General features: G+C 45.3%; 1 protein-coding gene across 2 annotated transcripts in view; it reads left to right on the top strand.

Moving 5' to 3' along the window:
• Positions 1-19,636, top strand: part of cpne4b (copine IVb) — a 374,751-nt gene that overhangs the window by 254,556 nt on the left and 100,559 nt on the right. For both annotated transcript variants that reach the window (XM_072560364.1, XM_072560365.1), the window contains exons 6-7: positions 6,311-6,394; positions 7,105-7,194. In XM_072560364.1, coding sequence (XP_072416465.1) covers positions 6,311-6,394; positions 7,105-7,194 — 174 coding nt within the window. The remainder of the gene's footprint in view (positions 1-6,310; positions 6,395-7,104; positions 7,195-19,636) is intronic.

Raw genomic sequence — 19,636 nt, 5'->3', positions numbered from 1 at the left:
TCCATTCCCTCCAGTACCGAAGTTCATTAGCAGCTGTGCGTACTATCTACAAGATGCACTGCCGAAATACACCAAAGATCCTCAGATAACACCTTCCAAATCCAAGACCACATCCATCTAGAACATCGCCACCTTCAAGTTCCCCTCCAAGCCACTCACCACCCTGACTTGGAAATATCTCACTGTTCCTTCACTGTCGCTGGGTCAAAATCCTGGAATTCTCTCCCCAATGGCATCGCGGGTCAACCCACAGCAGGTGGACTGCAGTAGTTCAAGGAAGCAGCTCAGCATCACCTTCTCCAGGGCAGCTCGAGATGGGCAATAAATACTGACCCAGCCAGCAACGCTCACACCCCACAAAAGAGTGTTTAAAACTGTGACAACAAGCTTGGGTATTATTCAGTGAGCTGTGAATTTTAATCATACTTTATTGTACTGTTGATCTTTCAAGTATCACTATATATGTGAATTAATTCCATATATAATGTATGAATAAAAATTACAAAATCAGTATTTGAAGTACAGGAGGTACAACACAATGCCACTTCTACATTTTACCCTTTTGTTGCTCTGAGTAGATTTGAATTCTATAATTAAAACTTCACTGAGATATGCTCGAGTATTTGAAACAAATTATTATTTTATCACCTTGTTACACAGGATTGCTAATTGAAACAGCTGCTTTCCTTTACATGAAGTCCTTCTGAGTGCTTTGATGTTGAATGATTTTGTTCATGATTAGTCAGATTGTAAGGTGTGCCAAGGTAAGACTAGATGTGCCAAGGTAAGATGTGCCAAGGTGAGAGCACAGAGATGGCAGGTCTAACAGGGTAGGGATATAGGGCAAAGAGCGAAGGGCATATGTTAGAAGATTCAGCGAGGTTTGGTGTTGAGATGCAACATCATTCGTTGTGTGTGGGTGAGGTGGGGAGAGGGGAGGAGGGGAGAAACCATTATGATTCAAACATGTTTTTCCAAAACATACCTGATTCATAACTTGTTTGAAAAAGTGCAGAACATTTTTTATCTATTCACTCACAGGACGTGGGTGTCGCTGGCTGGGCCAACATTTATTGTCCATCCTTCATTGTCCCGAGAGCAGTTCAGCTTTCACCCGCATATTTTCAAGAAAATTCAACATGTTCCACTCTGTACAATTGTAACAATCTTTAGTGTTTACGAAATACTTTCTAAATCTGGTATCTCAGGATGGCAAATTGAAGAAAGTGCGACAGATGTGAAATTTTCCCCTGTCTGTTATATTTCACTCTGAGGTGCCTCAATGCAATGTACACCCAAAGAGTTCTCTAGATTCCAATCCCTTGGCACACTGTGACTTTGGAGGGGGTTGGGGGTGGTTAAAGGCAGTGATTTTCCCCCACGACATATCAGCATGGGCTCTCCCAAGTTTTACTGCATCCCTCAACGTGTATCCATGGTGATTTAAAACCCTGACTTACTGAAATCCGAAAGGATGAACAGGATCTCCCAAACTATGGAGAGCGATTAAAATGTCATTATTGCTGACCACTTTCAAATTGATCTATTCAGACCTGTCATTGTAAGCACCTTGATTTGGAACAGTGTTCATTTTCATCTTGCATGTTCTTCGAAGAATTGCAGGGTTTGACTTTTTAATAATAAGTGGAGATCCTTGTGAAATTTCACCCAAACACTGAGGCCCAAGGAATCTTGGCTGTAGTATTGGGAGGGGACGGATGAAATGACCAACCTGAACCCCCTACCACATGTGGATTGTGGAGAATTCAGTGAGGAAGGGGGAAGGGGAGGGAATAGAACACTGCGAGGAGAAGGACATACAAGGTCAGGGAAAGAAGGTTCTAGAACATTCCTGGAGGCTCTTTGTAGGAGAGACCAAGGGCATATTTAATGGCTGAAAGAGATACAAAAGAGGATCTGGATTTGGATGGAGGAGTAATTTGGAAGAGAGCAGAGTGGGTGGAATAATTGAAGTCGAGAATTAGAGAATGGTCAATCGTTATCCTCATCAAGGATGTGATTGATCTGAATTAGCACATGATTGGTATGGACCGATTCCATAATGATTAGGGCCACAGGTGATAGAAAATTATCCTGGGCATTGGCACCAACCTAACCCAGTGAAGGCGGGTCATCTGAGGCAGAGCTGGTGGTAATGTCACTGGGCTCGTAATCCAGATTGTCAGGCTAATGTTCTGGGGAATGAAGAGATCCCTGATGAAGGGTTTATGCCCGAAACTTCGACGCTCCTGCTCCTCGGATGCTGTCTGACCGGCTGTGCTTTTCCAGCATCATTGTGTTTGACTCTGACCTCCAGCATCTGCAGTCCTCACTTTCTCCTAATGTTCTGGGGACCTGGGTTCAAACCCCCACCAGGGCAGCTGGTGAGATTTGAATTCAGTAATAATCTGGAATTGAAAGCTAGCCACATGGTGACTCCATACCTATTGATAGTTATTGGTAAGAATTCATCCGGTTCTCTGGTTCGGGAAGGTGTCCTTACCCAGTCTGGCCTGTACATGACTCCAGACACATGACAATATGGTTCACCTTTTAAGTGCCCTCTGGGATACTGGGGATGGGGCCAGTCAAAACAAAATCCTGCCACTTCTCTGCCTGAGATTTCATTCTATTAACTGAGATTCCACCCCACAAAGTCAAACAGTTGTACAATCACAGTCAACCAGGATTGATATTTTATCAGGGAGGGTTGCCCAGCTGTGCTGTAACTTCAAGCTGAGACTGACCGCAGCCCTCTTGGTAAAATTGTGTAATTCTCCAGCAGTTAGTCAATGCTGCTCTTTACTGAATTGGGGTGAACCTTGTATCTGTCCCCTTTAAAAATATTGAACTACCTCCAGCATGGGTATGGGGCAGGGAGCTTAAAAGCAAGCTCAGATTTTCCGATGTCCCCTTCCTTATGTCATTTTGTAATTCTGTCTGATCATTTGGGGAATAAGGGTCTGACTTGATTTTATTTAGCTTCTGATTAACTCCCCAAAGCCCATCCTCCATTTATTCGGCACGTTTCTAAAATTGTGTGATGGCATACTCCCCGTTTGCCTCGATGAGTGCAGCTCCAACAACACTCAAGAAGATTGACATCATCTAGGCCAAAGTGGCTCATTGATTGGTGCTCCACTCCCCCACCTCGAATACTCACTTCCTCCACCTGACGCACAGTAGCAGCAGTGTGTACCATCTGTCGCAAGACATCGCTGTAACAACTCACCAAGGCTCCTTTGGCAGCACCTTCCAAATCCATAACCACTCCCACCACCCAGAAGGATAAGAATGGCAGATGCACACAGCCATCTGCAGGATTCCTTCCAAGCCGCACATTATCCTGGCTTGGAATTGTATCGGTGCTCCTTCAGTGTCGCTGGCTCAGAACCCTTGAACTCTCCCCCTAACCACACTGTGAGTGCATGGACTGGAACGACTCAAGGCATCAGCTTCGCACCACCTTCTCAAGGGCAGCTGGGGATGGACAATAAAAGCTGGCAGAGCTTGCGATGCCCACGTCCAGTGAAAGAATAAAAAGTAGAATCCAGTGTCTTCCTGATCCCACACTCTTGATTTTCATTGGTGTTCGCCTGGAGCTGGGATGAGTCAATGGCAGGACTCAAAATAGCTTTATTCCTGAAGGATGTAGATCTCTTTAATCAACCTTATTTAGATGCGTCATGAGAAACTTGAACAGTTTGGACTCAGAGTTAGGCTGTCTGGTCTGGAGGGAGATATTTTAAATCAGTCTGCTCAGATTAGCCATGGAGAATGCAGGGTTATAAGGTTAGGTGAGGGAAGTGAGTCTGGGTGGATGATTTTTGGAAGGGTGGTGTGGACTTGATGGGCTGAATGGCCTGCTCCCACGCGATTGAGTTTCTACGGTAATACCTCAGGGGGCAGTTGAGATTTGATCCTGGGGGATATTTTCTCGTCAACCTGTCCAGAGGTGCCATTACTCAAGTCTTGAACCTGGGCTTCCTGGCTCAGAGGTACGGACAGTACCACTGCAGCACAAGAACCCTCCTGACCTCGACGGAAGTATGTTGAAATGTTGAAGAACTTTAATGAACTGCGTGAGATGTGAAGAAACTGCCTCCCCCATCTACTGATTGTCAGACTGGATGAGCGTGACCTGGGGAAGGTTCATTTGACTCCATTTGACCTTTTCCAGTCGAAATGCTCACCACTGTCTTCAAACGGCCCATGGCGGGGTGGTGGGGGGGGGGGGGGGTGGGGGGTGGGGTGAAGAGATTTCTGATTCTGGGTAATCCAAGATGAAGGCTGGGAAAACTTTCTGGCTGTAAGAGCTGCTCCTTTGTTTTGAGGTATTTTAGGTGTTGGAGGTGATTTTCTCGAATTCCAGGAGCAGCAATTACTGATTTATTTGCTGTTGCATTGTTTTGGAACTTTGGAAAAAAAAGTCAAAACAACAGCAGTTTTAAAAAAGAAGAGCAGACAAAGGGTGAGGACATTTGGATGGGTATATGAAGAGGAAGCGTTTGGAGGGATATGGGCTGGGTGCTGGCAGGTGGGACTAGATTGGGTTGGGATATCTGGTCGGCATGGACAGGTTGGACCGAAGGGTCTGTTTCTATGCTGTACGTCTCTATGACTGTGTGATGAAAGCATCGGAGGGCACGCTTGAACAACTTGTCGACATCTTGGAGCCCCTTGTAACATTTGTTAACATGCTTCACATCATCTGTTCCTTTACTTAGAAAGAATGTAAGTTAATGATATAATGTAAATTGGCTCTGGGATTTTTTTTTTTGCTAATCCAATTGCTTAGAATTGCTCATGACCACAGGCTGAACGAAAATGAATAGAGCTCTCACAATGGCTGGAAGCACAGATGTGAATTGCAGCCATTTCAGGCTTTAATGGAGCTCATTTTGAATAGGAATGCCACAGAGGGGTTTGTGGTATGACTGTCACAAATGCACGGTGAGGTGCATGATTTAATTCTACTATAATGACAGAAAATGCAGGGAAATGTGGCCAGACTCAGCAGCATACACAAAGAGAGAGAAAATAGATTGTAATGCTTTAAATCAACGACCTTTCACTGGGTGTGAAAGGCCGAGGGAGCTGGGGGGGTGGCGGTGAATTTTACCGCTGGAGCTTTGACCCTGGTCCACCCAGAATTCCGGGTAGTGGACAAGAAGTTGTGGGATGCCCAGTGCAATCGTTCTCATCGAGAATAGAAACCAAGCAACAAAGCCCTACTTTGTAGAGAGTTCGTCGACTGACTTTGACCTCCAGCTCTCATCCAGGAACTCCTATGCCTCAAACCCAGGTCCCAACAGTTTCCCATTTACATGTTCAGAGATGTTTTTCACATCCCCTGAGCATGTGGCACTTGAATCTTGGTCTCCTGGTTCAGACATTGGGACACTACGACTGCACCAAAAAAGCTCTCTTTCCTATTTGTATGATCAATGACAATTCATGCTCATCACTTTCCTCACAACCTTAACAATGACATGGACAAATCCGGACATTATGACTGACATTGTCACGTATTCATCTTTAGTTTGACTTTCTGGTGGGTTGCCGCTGAACACTATTAGTCTGTCTCCGGGAGAAATGCGAGGAGTTAGGATTATGCCAGGGAGCCAACCGAATACACATCTTCTGCAATGTCCTCACAGCCCCATCTCCAAAGTCTCCTTTACAGTGGTCTTTTCAAAATCGATAACAGTAAATTTAAACACGACAAATCTTATTCCTTTGGAGGGTCATTGTAGACTCTACGGACCAAATGGCCTGCTCCCACACTTTAAGGATCCTATGATTTCACAAACTTCCTAACTTCCAGGATAATGAAGCAAATTTCTCAGCCCTTCCTTTATGCTGGGCTTCAGTGTCTGAGCAGACCTCCCAGGCCGAAGGTCAGGTATTCCAAAGCAGGTTTCATCCTGTTTTCTGTAAGAGATTTACTGAATCAGACCATAAGAGCTGCTTGTCTTCACTCAGGTGAATTACACTCAGGTGAGTGTTTAGTTTTAATGGGATCAGGTGCAAGTTGAATTGGCTGCTCAACATCCCAGTGTCTGGAGTCGATAGCGGTGGAGCTGGAAAAGCTCAGCAGGTCAGGCAGCATCCAACGTTGACTCTCCCGTTCCTCGGCTGCTGTGTGACCTGCTTTGCTTTTCCAGCCTCACATCTATTGACCCTGACTTCCAGCATCTGCAGTCCTTCCTGTCCCCATCCAAATGTCTCGACACAGTCAACGTGAGGCTAATTCAATGTGTCCAGATTGTGTTCATTGTATGAGAGTAAAACATTGTCTCTTTTGCAGGACTTTTTCAGCAAATCAGACCCGTTTCTTGAAATTTTCAGGATGAATGATGATGGAACACAGCAACTTGTACACAGAACAGAGGTACTCAGATTTCTCCATTGATTATTCGATTAAGTACTAACACCAAGGGACAGAATTGAGAATTGGGCTCCCCTTGGCCCTCTTACCCCATGCACAAGGTCTGATAAATGATTCTCTGTGACTGATTCCTCGACACAAAAGTTTGCTTGTGCTTGCTCTCACTTTAGTCAGGCGTAGACAGGTTTGGGCTTCGAATGGCTCTTCCAAGCAGCTGGGGCATTAGTTCTGCTGTTGTGGTGAGGTGAGGTTGAAAATGATGGGCAGCACGGTGGCTCAGTGGTTAGCACTGCTGCCTCACAGTGCCAGGGAACCTGGGTTCGGTTCCACCCTCAGGTGACTGTCTGTGTGGAGTTTGCACATTCTGCTCGTGTTGATTTCCTCCAGGTGCTCCGGTTTCCTCCCATAGCCCAAAGATGTGCAGGTGAGGTGAATTGGCCGTGCTAAATTGTCTATAGTGTTCAGGGATGTATGGGTTAGGGGCATTAGTCAGGGGTAAATGTAGGGGAATGGGTTACTCTTTGGAGGGTCAGTGTGGACTTGTTGGGACTAAGGGCCTGTTTCCACACTGTAGGGATTCTATGATTGACACTAAAGAGATAGCAGTTCTTTTGCTAAAACACAGATTAATTGTAGTTATACTGAATTACAAAAATTCAGCAGATTATATGTGACTGTTCTATATCTGATCTTTATCTTCTCTGCTTTCATAGGTTATCATGAACAATCTAAATCCAATGTGGAAAACGTTTAAAGTCTCTGTGAACTCCCTCTGCAGTGGAGATCATGATCGGAAATTAAAAGTAAGCTCAACAAACTGAAAATCGCTCACATTTCAGTGTAATTGTTGAAGTTGATATTGAGATCAAGTATACTTTTTAATAAAAATGCACTTTCCTATGAGTTTCAACTCACAGGGTTATGCACTGCTGGGTGATTTGCATGGAAATACAGCTTGTGCAATTTGGTATAGGTGATATTGTTGATCCTGAGACTTTGGCCAAACCCAGTGAAGGAATTGCTAAACAATCAGCAGCTCTCTCCCTCACCCATGTGTCTTTGCAGCAATGTGGGCAGATAGTCGACAGCTAAACACTCACTGTCTGCATTGGGACTGAACCCAGTTTTGTTAATCACTGTGGTTAATGGGGAACTGTTGATATTGTGGGAAGGTCAACAGATTAGTAATGCAGAATCCCAGGTTAAAGTTCTGAGGACATGGGTTCAAATCCCACCTTGGCATTCGGCTAAATTCAAGTTCAAATAATTAACTTGGAACTTCAACTGGCAATAATACATTTCCTCACCCACAGAATGGGGAGCCTGTGGAATTCTCTGCCACAGAAACTGGTTGAGACAAAAATATGGTTTCAAGAAGGTATTGGATATAGTTCTTAGGGCTAAAGGGATCAAAGGAGAGAAAGCATTTACGGGATGGTGAATTGGATGATCAGCCCCATGATCATATTGAATGAAGGAGCAGGCTTGAAGTGCTGAATGGCCAACTCCTACTCCTGCTCTTATTTTCCATGGTTCATCAGTTACGTGGGTGGGGTTGGTGATTCTTTGTTATCCCACCGTGGAGCTGAGCTCATTGACGGTGAGGTCATTGACAGTGAGATCATTGACGGTGAGGTGATTGACGATGAGATCATTGACGGTGAGGTGATTGACGGTAAGGTCATTGACGGTGCGATCATTGATGGTGCGATCATTGACGGTGCGATCATTGACGGTGAAGTCATTGACGGTGAGGTCATTGACGGTGAGGTCATTGACGGTAAGATCATTGAGGGAGACCATTAATCCCAGTAATGTCTGGAGACCCAGGTTTGAGTCACACCACGGCATATGAATTTGAAATCAATAAAAATCGTGACCATGAAACTGTAGTAGATTGAAGAGAAATCCTGTCTGGTTCACTGATGTCCTTTAGGGAAGGAAACTGTCATCCTGGCCTGGTCTGACTGACATGTGACTCCAGACCCCCAGCAATGTGGTTGACTCTTAAGTACCCTCTGGGCAATAAACGTTGGCCTAGCCAATGACACTCTCATCCCATGAACGAATAAAAAAAAGTTGTGGTCTTTTTGTGGTCAGGCTTGATACTTCAACCATCTACTGTGAAAGAGCAAGTAATATTCCTAATGATGCTTCTAATATCCCGAATCTCCTTTGTCTTTAAGAAGTGCCAACCAATTTGTTGTGAATTATCTGTGTCTTCTGTTTCTTTGAGCAGTGGTGTGCATGAATATTTCTCTTTGTGGTCAAACTAAATGCTTAAGGTACATTGTGACTAGGGCAAGTGCATACCTTCTGTACAACATCCCCCTAACACTCAACTGATCTCAGAAATGCAATTAAACATCCCAATGTGCTGTTGTTTGTTACTGTTGCAAGGAAGCTTGGCATGTTAAGTGCCAAATCCAATCCCCAATCCTGTCGTCATCCCTTTGTGCTGCACGTGTTGCTCTTTCTGCACCATCTACACTGTAATTATGGCATCAGTGTTCCTTCCTATGAGAAGCACACGTTAATAGTGAAAGAATTAGTCATTAAAATAATCTTTCAGATGAGATGTTAAACCAGGCCCTTACCAGATGTATGCTATATCCCATAGCATTAACACACACACACCCACACATACACACCCACACATGCGCACAGACACACACACACACACACAGACATACACATGCGCGCGCACAAACACAGACACACGCATACATGGACACACACGCGTGCGCACATGCAGAGACATGTGCACACACACACACACACACACACACACTCGACCCCTGCCCTGCCCCGGATCTTTATATACATACATGGTCACTGAAGCTGTTCAGTTCTGTACAATAGCATATGAAGAAACAAAACAATACTGGAATTTGACTCTGTCCAACAAACAACTCCAAGGAATTTCTTATCTGTACAAGATTAAAGATACATACATTTGAGGCATTGGGAGGATGAACTGAGTTAAGTGGATCCCCATTTAACATCAGTAGAAAGCCCTTAATTGCTGGTCTTTTCCCACTGTGCCTTGGCAGCAGCTGACCCAAGCTTTGTGGGTCCCTCAACATGTAGTCCTGTGCCAGCCTGCAACAGTCAGTCAGAGTCAACTTCTTGCACTGGAAGATCACCAGGTTTCGGGCAGACCAAAGAGCGTCTTTCACTGAGTTGATGGTCCTCCAGGCACAATTGATGTTTGTCTCGGGGTGCGTCCCAGGGAACAGACCATGGAGCATAGAGTCCTGCATTACGGAGCTGCTCGGGTCGAACCTCAACATAGCAAAAATTCCATATTGTTGCAATGGCCAGACAGTGCAGTTTGTAGGAGCCTGCTCTGTACAAATTAGCTCCGGCATTTCCTACATTTCAACAACAGTAATTTCACTTCCCAACTTCTTCATTGGCTATAAAGCACATTGGAACAGCCTCTGGTTATAAAAGGGACTACATAAATGGATTTTTTTTCCCTGCAAGGTGACATTCCCCATTGATACAAGATGAAATGTTTTGATTGGAAGAATGGGGAAAGACAATATATCCCAAAAGGTACAATTCTCCAGATTCTGAAAGAGGAGAGAGAGAGAGAGAGAGAGAGAGAGACTGTCTCTCTGTCCACAGATCTTTGAAGGTAGGAGGATGGATGAACCAATCAGTTGATCAGAGAGATGGATTGCTAGGCTTTAGAAAAAGGAATATGGGCTGCTAGATTGGGGGTGGGTGGGGGAGGGGTGGTCAAGATCCAACAAGTCGTGTCAGGTTATAAACCCACCGCCCACTTCTGTGTTCCTCCGGCTCAGAGGCATGTGGGAAACCTTTGTCGAGCTGTTCAGTGAGGTATTGAATCGTACGGTGAGACCCATGATCCAATTTTGCCTTGGAGTTTGTATTTCCTGAGCTCTGCGAACTTTGTCAGACTCAACGGATTGAGAACGTGGAGCAGGGTGGGGGTTTGAGTGAAACGGACAGCCTGGGAGGTCATTAAGTCATGGAACTGACGAGCTGCGGCTGTGCCCAGGTGAGAGACTCCGGCCACAGGATTCTTGCTGCTTGATGGATCAACTTCTCTTTGAGCTCCATCACCTTGAGTCCCAGCTCCCCGACGTCAGCCTCCAACCCAGCCTGGGAGAGGATTATGCTGCTCCATGTTGCTTGTCTGATGAGGAACAAGAGGAACGTTAATATCAATCCCCAGTGACAGCAGCAGCTTTCCCGTCTGCCAGGGAGAGCGAGGAGAACAAGCTCAAAGTTCCAGCTCAGAGAGTTGGCGAGGTCCCTAACACAGAGCTCTGCAGGCAGATGGGATCAGCTCTGACTCTGATGCTCTGGGCTCCACGATGGCCTGCGATGGTTGGGTTTAGTTGGTACCTGCAGCCTCCAGGAAGTAGACCACCCTCCCGTTGGCCAGGTGGGCACTCATTGCCAATGCCATCAAGGTGGCAGTCACTGAGTGGTCCCTCCCTGTCCAGTTCTCTTCAGTCAAATAGCTACAGCAACTTCAATGTTAAACAGGTCCCTGGGCCCCCACCCACTCCCCATTGCTCAGGGCTCAGTTTGAAGAGGATTCTTCCAGTTGCTTACACTAAAGGCTGTGGGAATACTTTATGAACCACAGGTCAAGCTTCAATTACACTATTGTGTTCAATGTGGATGGGTACAGCTCCAACAGCATTGACAAGCCTATCGCCATCCAGGGCAGAGTGGACATTGGGAAGATGTTTCCATTGGCAGGAGAGACGAGGATCCGAGGGCACAGCCTTAGAGTAAAGGCAAGACCCTTCAGAAGAGAGATGAGGAGAAATCTCTTTAGCCAGAGAGTGGTACACCTGTGGAATTCATTGCCACTGAAGGCTGTGGAAGCCAGGTCATTGAGTATACCAAAGACTGAGATAGATAAGTTCTTGATTGCCAAGGGAATCAAAGGGTATGGGGAGAAAGTGGGAAAATGGGGTGGAAAAATCTATCAGCCATGATTCAATGGTGGAGCAGACTCGATGGACTAAATGGCCTAATTTCTGCTCCTAATGGTCTTATGGACAAAGCAGCCTAATTTATTTGCACCACAGCTATAAAAATCCACTCCCTCCACCACTGACACAAAAATAAAGGAACTGGGTGCAGCAGGAGGCCATTCAGCCCCTCGAGCCGCCTCCGCTATTTAAGGCCATCATGGCTGACCTCATCTCAGCCTCAACTCCCCTTTCCTGTCCACTCTCTATAACCCTTCAAACCATTACTAATTGAAAACCTCTCCATCTCTTCCTTAAATGTACTCAATGTCCACCACACTTTGCAGTAGTGAGTTCCACAGATTCACGACCCTTTGAGAGAATTAATTCCTAAATCTGTTATCCCTTATCCTAAAACTATGACCTCTCATTTGAGATTGCTCCTCAAGGAGAAACCGCTCCTCTACACCTACTGTATCAATCTGCTTTAGTATCTTATAGACATCAATTCGATCTTCTGTCATTCTTCTCAACAGCCAGCACCTGATAGAATCGGTTCCAGATAAATGACAGAAGCAAGGGAGGAAATTATTGGGGCCTTGTACAATTCCTTTGGATCCTGTTTAGTCACAGACAAGGTCCCAGGTGACTGGAGAGTTGTTCCTTTGTTTAAGAAGGGCAACAAGATAATCCAGGAAATTATAGGCTAGTGAGCCTTTTGTCAGTGGTCGGCAAGTTATTGGAGAAGATTCTTAGGGATAACATTTACTCACATTTGGGAAAACATGGGCTTATTAATGACAGGCAGCATGGCTTTGTGCAGGGGAGGCCATGTCTGACAAACTTGATTGAGTTTTTTTGAGCAAATGACAAAGACAAAGGGCAGAGTGGTGGATGTTGTCTACATGAACCTTACCAAGGCCCTTTGAGAAGGCAGGCTGATACAGAAGAGGAAGTCACATGGGATCTACAGTGAGCCGGTTAAATGGATGCAGAACTGGCTTGGTCATAGAAGACAGAGAGTGGAGATGGAGTGTGATTTTTTTTCTGACTAGAGGTTTGTAACCAGTGGAGTCTTGCAGGGATCAGTGCTGGGACTCTCTGTTGTTTGTGATACATATAAATGAATTGGAGGAGATTGTAAGTGGTCTGATTAGTAAGTTTGTAAATGATTGGGAGAGGTGCCAATAACGAGAAGGATTGCCAGAGGATACAGCAGGATGTAGATGAAGTCTTGGATGAAGAAGTGACAGATGGAACTCAGTCCAGACAAGTGTGAGGTGATGCATTTTGGATGGTCTAATACAGGAGGGATGTGATTCTACTAAGTATTCGAAAGGACTGGGCTAGTGCTTTGATGCTATGAGTATATATCCCACCATGGAAACTGGTGATTGATTTTAATTAATTCCATTAATCAAAAAAAAAGAAACTGGAATGTAAAGTTGGTGTCAGGAATACTTGTCTTCTTCATGAATTTGCTTTCAGGATGGAAATCTGTCACCCCCATTTGGGTGATTCAGCACAATGTGGTTAACTTGTACCTGCCCTCTGAACCAACCTAGAAAGACAATCCATTTAAATGGCAGTTAGGGATATACAGTCACAAATGCTGGCTTTGCTAGTGATGTCCATGTCTCGTGAAAGAAAATAAAATGAATAGTCAAAATTCCTAATGGTTTTCTTTGGATTATCATTGTTTGGCTATTGCTGGAAAGGGAGCCATGCTACTGTGTCACATGACTTGTTTCTACTTTCTAGAAGTACCACGCATTCGTACACAGAGACCCAATCTCTGCAAATGAGAAAGAGGCACAAACTTGGCATATTTTTTCAAATTGTTCAGAACCCTCTTGTTCCTCCTTGCTTTTTCAATGGCAGCTCCTCGGCCAATCAGAGTCAGCCTCCCAACCAATCAGCAGCCTTTGCTCCTGTTGTATAAATGGTTACAATTATTTGACATTTACTATTCTTGCAGTTGTCCTGATGGTGGGGTTTTGTTAGTTCAGTTTGCATGATAGCTGGTTTACAATGCAGAGTGATGCCAACAGTGTGGGTTCGAAACCCACACCAGCTGAGGCTACCATGAAGAATTCTCCTTCTCAATCTCTTCCCTCACCTGAGTGACCATCAGATTAAACTGCCAGTGGGACGATGCTGACCTTATTGTTTTTAATCAGTCTTGATGAGCACAAAATTTTAAAAAATCAGCACCATATCTCTCTTTTCAGCAATGGGGTGGCACGGTGGCTCAGTGGTTAGCACTGCTGCCTCACAGTGCCAGGGATCTAGGTTTGATTCTAGCCTCGGGTGACTGCCTGTGTGGAGTTTGCATATTCTCCCCACGTCTGCATGAGTTTCCTCCGGGTGCTCCGGTTTCCTCCCACAATCCTAAGATGTGCAGGTTAGGTGAATTGGCCATGCTAACTTGCCCATAGTGTTAGGTGCTTTTGTCAGAGGGAAATGGGTCTGGGTGGGTTAATCTTTGGAGGGTCAGCGTGGACTTGTTGGGCTGAAGGGCCTGTTTCTACACTGTAGGGAATCTAATAATTCTAAATAAAGGGAAAGACTTCAATGAAAAAAAAATCCCCATACAGATCTTCCGAAAGTCAGTGATTACCTAACTCTCTTTATTATTTATTTTGGTGAAAAAGGAGTTTGACTCAATCACATCCTCAGTTCTCAGGATCTGTTGATTTTCTGAAGCACAAATGAAGTGCAGTGACTGGCTAATTTTTAAGATATCCATCATACCGCTACAAACCTTTTGGAACCCTGGCAGGAGCTGTCAAATAATGAGGCCTGTTGCAGAGTTGCTCATCTTCTCTGCTGTTCTCTGTTTTCATTTTCTATTAACTGACCCTATGATTCCACCAGAGAGCTTTGGCACATGGGGAAGGTTGTCAGGCAAGAACAATTGTATTCAACAATCGCTGTTCTCTCAGAGTCAATGACAAAATCATTGAATTACATGCTTTGAGCATAACATTCAGGATGGCTGATGGGTCAGCCAAATTCTCCCGCCATGAACCGGAGGTCCAGCAGAAATCCTGGCTGCCCATGTGTTGTACTTGCAGCAAGTCTTCTGTTCACCCGTCACCTCCCACCCACCCCCAACATTTTAGTGTCTGTTCAGGCAACATCTTGATTGTCCTCACGTCCAAGACCCTCCACATCCTTCCCTATCTCTGTTGCCTCCTCCAGCCCCACAACCCTCCATGATATCTACACTTCCCAAAACTGATTACCGATTTTTAATGATTCCTCCATTTGCAGTCCACACCGTCAGCTGCCTGACTCCGAGCTCCTGGAATTTACTTTCTGCCTCTCCTCTTCCCCCTTTAAGATGCTCCTTAGAACCAACTACTCACTAGGATGAAAGACTCCATACCCATCACACGTGGGACCAACATAATCCCATGTTAACGACTGCCATAAACACTGTGTCAGACGGACTGGAAGAAAACTAGGAATCCGGAGACACAAACACCAACTAGCAACAAAACAGCGTGACCAACTCTCCCTCGTCTCAGTACATATAGAGGGAGGGCTATCAATTTGACAGGGACAATGTAACCATCCAAGGATAAGCTAACCAGAGACATGCACAGGAATTCCTAGAGGCCTGGTTTTCAACCTGGAATGCCATCAACAGGCCTGTAGAAATCAACCCTTTATACCAACCACTGCAGGGCAAAACCATAAACGCCCACCTGAACAGGCCAGACCCATATAGATATCAAGTGGAGTAGAACACCAGCACTTCACAGAGGTCACACTGATGATGTAACTTAGCACAGTGATGAAACATCTCCATGACAACCCACCAGCTCGGCAAGCTAACCAACAACCAATCTCTTTGACCTAGCTTTTAGCTAATTCATCTGATATGTGGCTCCCTGCAGTAATGTCCCTGTGAAGCATTTTGGGAGGTTTTGTGCATTAAAGGATCAATATAATTCCAAGTTGTTGTTGTTGAAGTAGGCATGACCAAGACCTCTGTATTTTGTACCAAGGTAAATGCCTTTCTACTGCATTGATCCAGTGTGCTTGGTGAGGGAACTTGGAGACTTCAGTTTCTGAGCAAAGCGAACTAAAAACTAAACTTTGCAGGAATCCAATCATTGTCTCACCATCCATTTTTCAAACTTTAAATGAATGCAGTTCAGAGAAGATTCCATAGATTAGCTCCAGAGATGAAAGGTTTGCCTTATGAGGAGAGATTGAACAGTTTAGGCCAATACTTCTTCGAGATTAGAAGAATGAGGGGACATCTAAGTGAGGTCTATGAGATGCTGAAGGGGACTGATAAAGTAGACTTACAGAGGGTGTTTCTCCTTGAGGGGCGATCAAGGTCTTAGATTTAGGATAAGGGGGAGGGGCAGATTTAAAACAGAGATGAGGTGGAATTACTTCTCTCAAAGGGCCATGAATCTGTGGAATTCACTCCTCCAGAGTGCAATGGATGCTGGGATCCTGAGTAAATGTAAGGAGGGGAGAGACAAGTTGTTAATTAGTAATGGGTCGAAGGTTTATGCGGAGTGGGCAGCAAACTGGAGCTGAGGCCGAGATGAGATCAGCCACGGTTTTATTAAATGGTGGGGCCGGCTCGAGGGGCTGAATAGCCTCCTCCTGCCCCTAAAGCAACTCCCTGAGTGTCCTGGGGGTATGTTGTTAACCTGCTGCTGAAAATTGTTGCCAGCAACGTTGAAGATTCCTTTGAATTCCAATTCCAGTTCATTGATTTATCTGATTTGTATCCACGAGTAGCATTGAGCCAAATGTGCTTCTAATGCTGGCAAATGGAGAGCAACAGAAAGAAACAGTGACAATCTGCAATAGGGATGAAACAGAAACTGCTGGGAATACTCAGCACATCTGAGAGCATCTGTGGGAGAGGGAAAAAGAGTTAAATCTGTCTGAATTTTTATTTGGATGGGGGGCGATTTGCTAATGGGAAACAGGAGTTAGATCGCATGGTGGAAATCTCCTTTGAGACACCTCCCTACATTGCATTTGGTTTCCTGTCCAACTTCGTGTGAGTCCAAAGGAGAAGTTCACTAGACTCGAAACTCTAACTCTGCTTTTCTCCCCACAGATGCTGCCAGACCTGCTTAGTTTCTCCAGCATTTTCTCTGAATCTGTTCCAGATTTCTAACATCCACAATATTTACGCTTTCACAAGCGTGGCGGGTGTATATTTGATGTGTTTTCTGATGAGCTACAGGCTGTTGTAGAGGGTGAGTGAGTGAGACGCTTCTTCAACAATGGATTCCTCTCAGGCCACTTTTCAAAATCTTTCATACAACGCAGATAAAGAGCTCAGCTATCTCTCCAGGGGGGATAAGGGTGGGGTGGGAGTCATTTTCATCATAATGGTCTAAGAATCAATCACCTGTCAGGTAACAACATTTTACTGTTTTAAATAAGAGGATGTATGCTGGAAAAGCTGAGAAGTCCTGCAGGTCTGCAGTTAGTGCCCTTGCCTCGGCTTTGAAGAATCTTCACTGGGCACTCACCTCCTGAATATGGGTCAGCTTGCCAACTGCAATGTACCCACTCCCAAAACATGAAGTGCTGGGAAGCCCCCCCCCCCCCCCCCCACCCCCACAGTGCCCAGTTACTGACTTGCTTCCCAAACAGCTCCCACTCTCCACAATCCCAGATAATTCAGCTCCACGCCTCAGCTCTGTGACCTGTCATTGGTAATCCCGGTGACAGGTCACAGAGTCGAATTATCAGGCAGGAGTTTGCCAACTGGTGAGAAGCCCTGACACCAGCCCCTGGTACGTGAGGGGTGTGGGGCATGGACACACACTCCCTCACTGACAACCCAGTGAAGTGACTGACCCCAAGGGCTAACTGCTGAGGAGCAGTGCCAGCAGGAACTGTGGCCATAACTGAGGTAGACTGGCTTAAGAATTACAGCATTGCTTCAGAGACTTGGACTTCGGCAATGAGTTAATCACCTTCTGTACAACTACCCTTCACCTAGCCACACCTCCCACCCCATTTAATTCTCAGCCTCCTTCCCCCTTCCCAATCTTGATGAAGGGTTAAGTCTGGAAGTCAACTCTCCTGCTCCTCAGATGCTGCCTGACCTGCTGTGTTTTTCCCACATTTTATCGATTGTGACTCCCCAAAGCCTGTCCTCCATCTACAAGGCACAAGTCAGGAGTCTGATGGACTACTCCCCTCTTGCCTTGATGGGTGCAGCTTCAACAATACTCAAGAAACTTGACACCATCCAGGACAAAGCAGCCCACTTGATTGGTACCACATTCACAAGCATCCACTCCCTCCACCATCGCCGCTCAGTCGCAGCAGTGTGTACTATCTACAAGATGCACTGCAGACATTCACCAAAGATTCTCAGAAAGCACCTTCCAAACCCATGATACTTCCACGTAGAAGGACAAGGGTAGCAGATACATGGGAACACTACCACCTGAAAGTTCCCCTCCAAGCCATTCATCACCCTGACTTGGAAATATATTACCGTTCCTTCAGTGTTGCTGGATCAGAATCCTGGAACTCCCTTTCTGATGACAGTGTGAGGCTACCTACAGCATATCGTCTGTAATGGTTCGAGAAGGCAACTCACTACCACCGTCAACAGCAACTAGGACAGGCAATAAAAGCTGGTCAGCCAACGATGCCCACGTCCCATGAGTGAATTGAAACAAAAATTCCAACTTCTGCCTTTTTCTCCAGTTCAGGCAAATATAAAATATGGAACATTAGTAACAGGAGCAGTGGGGGGGGGGGGTGGCATTCAGTCCCTCAAACCTATCCCTACATCCCAAAAAGATCATGGCTGATCTGCTCCAGGAACCAACACCTCTTTTGTGCCAACTCATCATAGTCCTCACGATTTCCAAGCTCTATCCACCTCCTCTTTAAATACTTTCAGTGATCTGGCCCCCACAACTCCCTCCGGTCGAGAATCCCAGACTGTCCTCTGGGAGAAGAAATTCCTTTGCATCGCAGTCTTAAATGAATGCCCTCCTTATTCTATAGAAGGACTTACGTTTTTGCTGTGACATCCACGTACTGTCCTGGCCGAAAATGAGCAGCATACAATGGAGTACCTTGAATAAAATTTAAATACAAATTAAATCCATCCAATCATAAATGTTGAAAGCAAAGTTTTGAGGCTACATAGATTTTGGAATTATTTACAGTGCACATTACATTGAAATATTCTCTAGTTTCTGTCCTTAGGTTTCAGCAATCCAATGCCTTTGTAGTCATTGAATAATCAAATCAGATCCACAAAGCAAATCCAGGCACCACATCCACAAAGATCCATTCCCTCCACCATCAATGCTCAGTCTACCCCCCACTCCACCATCAATGCTCAGTCTACCCCCCACTCTATCATCAATGCTCAGTCTACCCCCCACTTCATCATCAATGCTCAGTCTACCCTCCACTCCACCATCAATGCTCAGTCTACCCCCCACTCCATCATCAATGCTCAGTCTACCCCCCCACTCCACCATCAATGCTCAGTCTACCCCACTCCACCATCAATGCTCTGTCTACCCTGCTCCTATTTCTTATGTTCTTGCTTCTTATGCTAGTACTTATGCTCCACAGACCCATTAAGAACTAAATTCTCCTGAAAGATGTCACATCACAACCATTTCTGAGATTTGCAATGAAATAGCAGATGGAATTTAGTCTTGTACATTTCTCAAGTCATACAAACAACTTCTAACTTAGGACTTACTTTTATTCATTTATGGTGTGAATTTGCAGTTGGTGGTTCTTAACAAGGGTTAAGTGTTCAAAGGATGTGTTTGATGGGGTTAGGTCAATAAAGTTGGGAGGAAGGATCTGTGGAGCATAAGTACAACCATAAGAAGCAAGAACATAAGAAATAGGAGCAGGGGATGGCGATCCCTCCCATCTATCTGCTGCCCCTGTCCTTCTACATGAGTGCAGGTCGTGGTTTGAAAATGCTGTCTGTCAGAGGTGCTTTGGTGAATTTCTGCAGCATACCTTTGTGGATGGTACACACTGCTGTGACTGAGCAGTAGTGATAAAGACAGCAAGTTTCAAAGATGGTGGATGTGGTGTTAATCAAGTGGGCTGCTTTATCCTGGATGGTGTCAAGCTTCTTGAGTGGTGTTGGAGCTGTACCCATCCAGGCAAATGGGGAGTATTCCATCACACTCCTGACTCGTAGGCGGTGGACAGGGCATCTGTTTTGCTGTCACAAAACAGGTTATGGAGAATTGTTTTATTCTGCAGGTAGTGAATTGGTGAAAAAGTTAAT

Source organism: Chiloscyllium punctatum, chromosome 41 (assembly GCF_047496795.1).
Source record: "Chiloscyllium punctatum isolate Juve2018m chromosome 41, sChiPun1.3, whole genome shotgun sequence".
Lineage (NCBI taxonomy): Eukaryota > Metazoa > Chordata > Chondrichthyes > Orectolobiformes > Hemiscylliidae > Chiloscyllium > Chiloscyllium punctatum.
The sequence above is the reverse complement of the archived record's forward strand: the minus strand, read 5'-3'. Positions and strand labels throughout refer to the sequence as shown.